The sequence below is a fragment of the Scomber scombrus genome, chromosome 11 (genome assembly GCF_963691925.1).
Source record: "Scomber scombrus chromosome 11, fScoSco1.1, whole genome shotgun sequence".
In the NCBI taxonomy this organism is placed as follows: Eukaryota; Metazoa; Chordata; class Actinopteri; order Scombriformes; family Scombridae; genus Scomber; species Scomber scombrus.
The window spans coordinates 30,236,799-30,244,379 of record NC_084980.1 but is presented as its reverse complement, the minus strand read 5'-3'; the positions used below and the strand labels follow the sequence as shown (position 1 = coordinate 30,244,379).

The 7,581-nt window shown below is 37.7% G+C and overlaps 1 protein-coding gene across 1 annotated transcript; it reads right to left on the bottom strand.

Annotated features, from left to right (window-relative positions):
• Positions 1-1,547: 1,547 nt before the first annotated feature.
• On the bottom strand, positions 1,548-6,601 carry LOC133990144 (cytolytic toxin-alpha-like). Its single transcript, XM_062428319.1, has 3 exons — positions 6,502-6,601; positions 3,741-5,429; positions 1,548-2,257 (listed from the first exon to the last, which is right to left on the bottom strand). The coding sequence occupies exons 1-3, from the start codon at positions 6,599-6,601 to the stop codon at positions 1,548-1,550; spliced, it is 2,499 nt and encodes an 832-aa protein (XP_062284303.1).
• Positions 6,602-7,581: the final 980 nt, after the last annotated feature.

The window sequence follows — 7,581 nt, the reverse complement described above, 5'->3', positions numbered from 1 at the left end:
ATTATTAATGTTTCCTTTATCTTCTCTTCTCCTTCTCCTCTGTCTATAATAGTGACATTAACCTGACTATTAAAGCTTTACTGAATTTGTTCAATTTAAAGATAAAATAGACCCAAAAAAAGCAATACACTTTTTTCATCTACTATTATGGATCATACTTTGAAACTTAACACATTTCAGTGTAAAATGTTTGTTTCTATAATAAAAGTCACGTAAAGTAAATGTTCAAATAACTCCAAAAACACTGAATCCTTTAAAATGAAGACACAGTTTAGGTCAAAGGTCAGCAGGTTCAACAATGGTCCAGTTTTTCTCAGCTCTGCTTACTGAGGGAGTCGATGTTGTACAGACACAGTGAAAACATCCAAATATGTTGTTAACATGTTTTATTTCTTCATTTGTTTTAATTCATTCAGTAATAAAAAGGAAAGGTTGATAAAACAGTTTCAGGTTGTATTTGAGGGAATTTTTTTTATAATCACGAAATACAAAGAAAACAAAGATAATGAAAAATACAGTAGAAAACAAATATAGAGAGTCTGCTTTAAATTCATATTTACTCTTCAATCTCCTCATTTATAATAAAATGCACTTAAATTCACAAAATCCAAATTACAAAATGTTTCAAATAAACAAAAATATCGTAAAATAATTATGTTTTAAAAGAGAACAAATAAAAACAATTTAATGAGAAAAAATATATTCAATATAAGAAAAAGGCAAGAACAAACAATACATATTAAAATGAGATAAAATCAATTCAATGAAAATTAAAACTCAAATAAAATCAGGAAAAACTCTGATAAAAGTTTTAAGAGGATTAAAAGAGATCACTGAGTCAGCCGACCTGATCTCCTCATTTGTTGTGCTGTTTCCAAACTGTCAGGTTAAATTTCAGGAAATAAGTTTAAAATAATGAACAAGACATCTAAACTTTCTCTATTTAATATAATGGTGCAGCCATAAAAACACAGAGTCAGTGTAAACATTGACATTTTAACAATGTAAAGTCAATGTAAATGTGCTCAATAGTTAATTTGCACCTGCAGTCCTGACACGACTAAAACGAGACAAACAGATAAAACACTTCATACATAATAGAGCTGCAATCAATATAAGAGGAAAAGAACAACTGGAGAAAATGTATCACAACTCTTTGTCCTTAAACAATCTTCAACAATCAATACAATCAAACAGGAATAAAACTGAGAGTCAATCTATAAAAACATCATTCATGAGTACATATCATATATAGCTGCTTATATAACTTCATGCACAATATATATGTGATACTGTCAGATTAAGAACTATTTAAATCATTTAACATTTTAATGGTTACTTGATTAAATATATTAAAACTGCATAAAAAGGAAAACACATTATTAAATGCAAAACAATGATGATTATTTAGGGATTATTACCTCAAATATATACTGTATCATATTTCATTCATTTAAATTTCTTATTTTCTGAAGTGGCTTGCTGACCTGTGAAAAGTCATTTCTCATTATTTTCCTTTCCTATCATATGCTTTCGCAGGTTCCCGCTCACACATTTGTTCTTCTTTCTCTTAGGATTTGTTGTTTCTCCTTGTGAATCACTCTCTCTATCTCCTGGAACGTTTCGTTGGTGTAATGATTTCCTGCGTTCTTCTCTATTATATTTCTGATCTTCTTCAGCAGCTCATTGACCTGAGAACGATTGTCCAGATCAGAATAGAAGACGTGATACTGACCATTACATTTGGTCACAAGTTCCTGCAGGTCTTTGTTGTAATCCAACAACTTCTCAATAGTTTTCCCGAAGAGCCAGTTCTGATAGTTAAAGAGAACCATGCAGTATTTGTTGGCTTCCATACGAAAGATTTCCTGAATTTTCTGCAGCGTCTGCTTTTCTTTATCTGTGAAGTTGTACGGTTCGATGACAACCAGGAAGATATGAGGTCCAGGTGAAGCATATTTAATGTACTGGTTAAGAATATCTTCTTCTGTTTTCTCGTCAGTGAATCTTGTGTCAGACAGGTCTGGAATTTTGATAACAGCAACTTTTTGTCCATCCACCTTACAATCAGCCCTCTCACAGTATTCTGTCATATCAACACTAGCTAAAGGCCTATAAAACCTCTTCAAATAGTTTCTTTTAAAGGATCTTCCCAGAATGATGTTTCCTGCGTCATTCGTCCCAACTCCAATTCTCCCCACCATGATAATCCTGATCTGCTCATTGCAGTAGACTAGAGGAGATGTAGACACGGACACTGAAAAAAAAGACAAACAATCAATGTTATGTGTATTCATGAAGGGTGTTTAATTAGTCCACATCAGGGACAGATAACTATGACTGGAAGGACTCAAGCTGTGAAGATACAGGTTTAGGCTACATCAGTAGTTGCTGAAAATTCTTAATTCATTCTGTCATCTTTATTTTTATATTATTTATCTGAGTTTCTGTGATTAAAATATCTTGTAAAAATGGACCAACATTGCTGTTTAAAGAGTATTTTAAGAAACAAACAGGATTATTTGTACTGTTTTAGTATTTCTGAGTTGATCTTTAATGTTTTCTGAATCATTATGGTTATTTAAGACTCACTGGCACACATAACTTATTCTGTGTGTACAAATTGTGAGTTTTAGTGTGTATGTCCGTGATGTTGGAGATAACTGTACACACTGATGGTCCTTCCTCTAGATGTAAAGGTTCCACCACTGTTTCATTGAAATACACTGCCTGGCCAAAAAAAAAGTTGGCACCTGGATTTAATTAAGCAAACAGGTAAGAGCCTCCTATTGGATAATTACTGCATGGGCGATTATCTTTCAGCTGGCAACAAGTTATTTAACCCCAACTGATGCAATGAGTAGATTCTCATTTCTTAAACAACCATGTCGAAAGACACATCCTGTGGTCGTGGAAAAGATGTAAGTCTGTTTGAGAAGGGTCAAATCATTGGCATGCATCATGCTGAGAAAGAGATTGGACTCTGGAGCAATGGAAGAAGGTCATGTGGTCTGATGAGTCCAGATTTACCCTTTTCCAGAGTGACGGGCGCATCAGAGTAAGAAGAGATGAAGTGATGCACCCATCATGCCTAGTGCCTACTGTACAAGCCTGTGGGGACAGTGCTATGATCTGGGGTTGCTGCAGTTGGTCAGGTCTAGGTTCAGCATGACCAGGTTATTCCATCAATGGATTTTTTCTTCCCTGATGGCACGGGCATATTCCAAGATGACAATGCCAGGATTCATCGGGCTAAAATAGTGAAAGAGTGGTTCAGGGAGCATGAGACATCATTTTCACACATGGATTGTCCACCACAGAGTTCAGACCTGAACCCCCTTGAGAATCTTTGGGATGTGCTGCAGAAGGCTTTGCACAGTGGTCCGAATCTCCCATCATCAATACAAGATCTGGGTGAAAAATTAATGCAACACTGGACGGAAATAAATCTTGTGACATTGCAGAAGCTTATAGAAACAATGCCACAGTGAATGCCGTAACCAAAGCTAAAGGTGGTCCAACGAAATATTAGCGTGTTAGAGTTTTTTTTTGGCCAGGCAGTGTATGAATGAAGGTATCGACACTGTGCTCTATGTAAAGTGAACAAGATTTTGTCTAAACATGTTTTATATGTGGTCATTTAATTATGAGGGTGTGTTGGACAGGACAGCTGTTCTGATGATACATGTGAAAATGATGTCCAATCTCAGCAGGTTTCTCTCATCTGACTAATATCTCACCTGAGTTTGCTGGTCCAACACCTACTGAGGTCACTGCTCTGCATCTGAACATATACTTTGTGTTATAAGTCAGACCGCTCACTGTGACTTCTTCAGGTTTTGCTGCTGTTGTTTGTTTCCATCCATCCTCTACACTGACACAGTACTCCACAGAGTAGGAGGTGATGTTCTCTGCTCCAAATCTTGGTGGAGAGAACTTCAGTGTCACACAGTTGTGGGTTACATCACCTGCTGTCACTGTTTCAGGCTTTGAAGGCGGCTCAAAGTTCTCTCTGACAGTTAAGACGTCTTTATAAACGTAGATGCTTGAACCTTTCTGTGTCTCATCTGTTAAACCCACTGTCAGGAACTTTATGTTCTCATTCTCTTTGTTGGCCTCTGCAAAATCACTGAACAGCTTTGCTTTGTTCTTCATTTCATCTGATACTTCTTTTGAGGCGTACCATTGTTCCTTCTCTATGTCATGACAATGTTGATCTTGAGGGTCGTCTGGTTTGGGTTTTTGTTTTAAGTAGTTTGATAAAGCTGAGAGGTACGGTTCAGCACTTCCCAGTGAGGTGAAAACAAAACACACAGCATTGTCTGCATTAGAAATTTCTTCATCAAGTTCACCTTGAGATGAGACAATCTGGGTGTTTTCCATCTTCTTGGGGAAAGATTTTACGACACGGATTTCCTTCTCTTTACAGTCCATCCACTTGTTCAGGCTTATGTTGTTGAAAGGAGAAGAATGTCTCTTCTTCAGGATCTCTGCCAGCACAGCCTCCTCTTCCCCTCCTCCCCGGATTGATGGAAGTTTCTTTGCCAAATTTTGTATGAATTCCAGTTTGAACTCAGAGCAAAATTTTGTAAAAGTTTTAAGTTTTTTACCAATCTGTGGGAACTGCTGTGCAGTGGTGGTTCTTATTGCATCATTGCATCTCATTTCCAGCTCAGTGAAGTCCTCCAGGACACTCTGACATTTCTGCACTAAACTTAAACTTATCTGACGGACGAGTTTAGCAGCAAATGAATCTAAACTCACAAGTGGCAGCAGCCAGACTTTCATTGGTACAGCATTTTCTCCATTGGTTCCCAGCAGTTGTGGCAGGCTTTGGTAGACTTGTACAGCATCCTGAAAGGTTGTTGGAGTTTTCTGCAGTAAAAAGTCTCCATGGAATTTACAGGAGAACTTCTCCACCTTTTCAATGTCCTTGTCGTTCATTTTGAGGGAACCTTCCTCCTCTATTGCGAGGCTGGGGATTTTCTTGATCATCCCCTTCATGTTTCCCTGAATGTCTTGATGACTTTCTTCATCAGAAACCTCACGGTCAAAGACAAAGAAGGCTTGTGCCCCATAAAGGATAGCTGTGACTACATGTGTTGCTATTCCTTTATCAAAGACATCTGGATGCTTCACATTACCTCTTCCAAGATGATTCATTGACAGTTGCTGCATCTTTGTGTTTGCTTGGTAGTTCAGTGTTACTCTGGACTGATTTTTGTATGTTTTAGTATCATTCAGGTATTTGGCAGATCCTCCAACCTCTACTAGTCCACCTAAGAAACTTGCCTTCAGAGATCCTTCAATATTTAATGCTTTAGATTTATCTGCAATTGATTCAGATGCAACTATCTCACAATTGTTGTAGTGCTGAGGTTTTTCTCGTATATCATTTTTCAGATCGTTAATGTCCCACAATGTCATGCCTGCAAAAGAAGAAAAAATCAATATCAGCTTCCTTTATGAATTAATCAGTTTTCTGCTACTTCCTGTCTGATCCCTTATGTGAATATAAAACACTTTTAACAGATGTACAACAAAGAACTGATCACTGCTGATCACAAATCAGTCCAGGTGATCAACTAACAAAAAGTAGTAATTGGTTGTGCCTTACGTCTTACCCTTGGTTTCCACTGAAAGCGTCTATGCTGCGGTACGGCTGCACCACGGTTTTGTTCCATGCCTGGTGTCCAACACACTGGGTCCGTTACAGCAGCAGAGCAGAAAGTACTCTGGGCAAGCAATCCATCTTTAAAATCAAGTTGTATTGTTAATACAGTAATTACAGAAGCCCAGTGAAATCCAAACGAGCACCTTTGGGATACCGTAATTACTGTAGTAGCAGCACAACTTAACAGTCCAATTTTGTTAACTTGCTCAAATTTAGTTGATTTGGTCATTTTCCCTGATTTTTGTTCTTCTAATGTGTTTAATTTGAGTTTGTTGCTGAAATATGATCTGGAGTCTGCACGTGGTGTTTTATTTTGAAAGTTGACCGGAAGTTTAATGCTGATTTTCAGTCTGACTTCCTGTCTGTTGCAATCTGCTCTGTTGAGCTTGATGCAACTTTGAAACAACTTCCGTCAATTAGACCAGCTGTGGATTCATAGCGCTGCGGCTCACCGCTGCTGAAACGTGCCGCGGTGCTCCTGGTTGGATCACATCGTTTATTAGAGAGGCAGCAAACAGCTCCGGAGGCCGCGGTGCAGCTGTACCGCATCCTTACTAATATATGTTTTTAATCCTCATCTCCACTGCATTCACTAAATAAGTTGATGATTTAAAAGTCTCTGTTTCAAACATCCATCTCAGAAAATATGAGTCTCTCACTTTATAACACTAGACAAAAGACAAAAGATCTTCATTTTCTATTCCTCACAGATCACACACTGGACAAAATCAACCTTTTTCTTCCAAAGCAGTGTACCAACAAGTTTCAGTGTCCAGAATATTTTAGTTGTGATGATGCATTAAATATTTGTACATGTGAATGTTTACCAGGGATGAGTGAGTCATTACGGCAGTCATACAGCATCCCGAGGTCAAAAGGCCGACCGAGTGCTGCCACCTGCATCGTCCCCTTGTCGTCAGCATCCATTGCTCAGTGTGAACTGGAAATGGGCTTCTTTGCCTGGGGCCCCCCAGACCCTAGGATCACCAACACGTAATTTTTATTTTTTATTATATTAATCTCTCCTCACTGACTCACTCACTGTCACAGATTACTGTTATAATGGAGCTGTCTTCCTGCTGCTGTCATATTCCTGCTCTGTCTGCACATTTTGATATGAGCAGTCACCCATTGGGGCATCTTACTGGGGACATGGAGCAAACACACCAAAAGAAAAAAAAGATGTTTTCTATCATTAATTTATACGTCATGTCTTCTTTTTATAAAGTCACTGAGGTTAAAACAACTAATGAGCCTGTTTGACAATGTAAGGAGTAGAAAGTCCAGATATTAGTGTTAAAATGTAGGAAAAGTAAAAAGTCAACAAAAAAATAAATAATCAAGTAAAGTAGAGATACCTGGAAAATCTACTTACAGTACTTACTAGTACAGTAACCAAGTACAAATCAGCTACTTCATTACTTCCCACTAGGGTTTAATCCCATAGTAGTACTTACAATAAAAATTATGGTTGTAATGTCTTTTATAATTATTTGGACATAGCTGAATAATTACTGTAAAAACCAGTGTATAAGACGCAGCTCACTTTCCCATCCACACTAAGAACAATAACTATGAAAGTAACCATAACTTTAAACACAACGATGTGAGCGTCCACACTTATGAACTATAACGTCCTACAAATAGCAGTATCAAGCACGCGCTGCATGCTCCAGCTGTCCCAGCAGCTAATGAAAATAGAGCTGTTACTGCTGTATGTTGTACGTTATAATGATTGTATGTTGATCAGAAGTATTTCAGACACTAGTTGCTGAGATGTTTTAGTATTTACAGACCAAACTGATGTTGAAGTGTGACTCGGGTGCAGTAGTCTATCTGTGCACAGCGACAGCTCTGATGAAGAGTTTTTGGGAATCTAGTAAGTTGACTATAACTGTTGTGTCTTG

What these genes read in the sequence shown, in the direction of transcription:
- LOC133990144 (XM_062428319.1), bottom strand. Translation starts at nt 6,601, where the DNA reads ATGGATGCTGACGACAAGGGGACGATGCAGGTGGCAGCACTCGGTCGG. An exon ending in TAATGACTCACTCATCCCTG is followed by an intron (nt 5,430 to 6,501) that starts GTAAACATTCAC and finishes CTTCTTTTGCAG; the next exon opens with GCATGACATTGTGGGACATT. An exon ending in TGTTGGACCAGCAAACTCAG is followed by an intron (nt 2,258 to 3,740) that starts GTGAGATATTAG and finishes CTTTTTTTTCAG; the next exon opens with TGTCCGTGTCTACATCTCCT.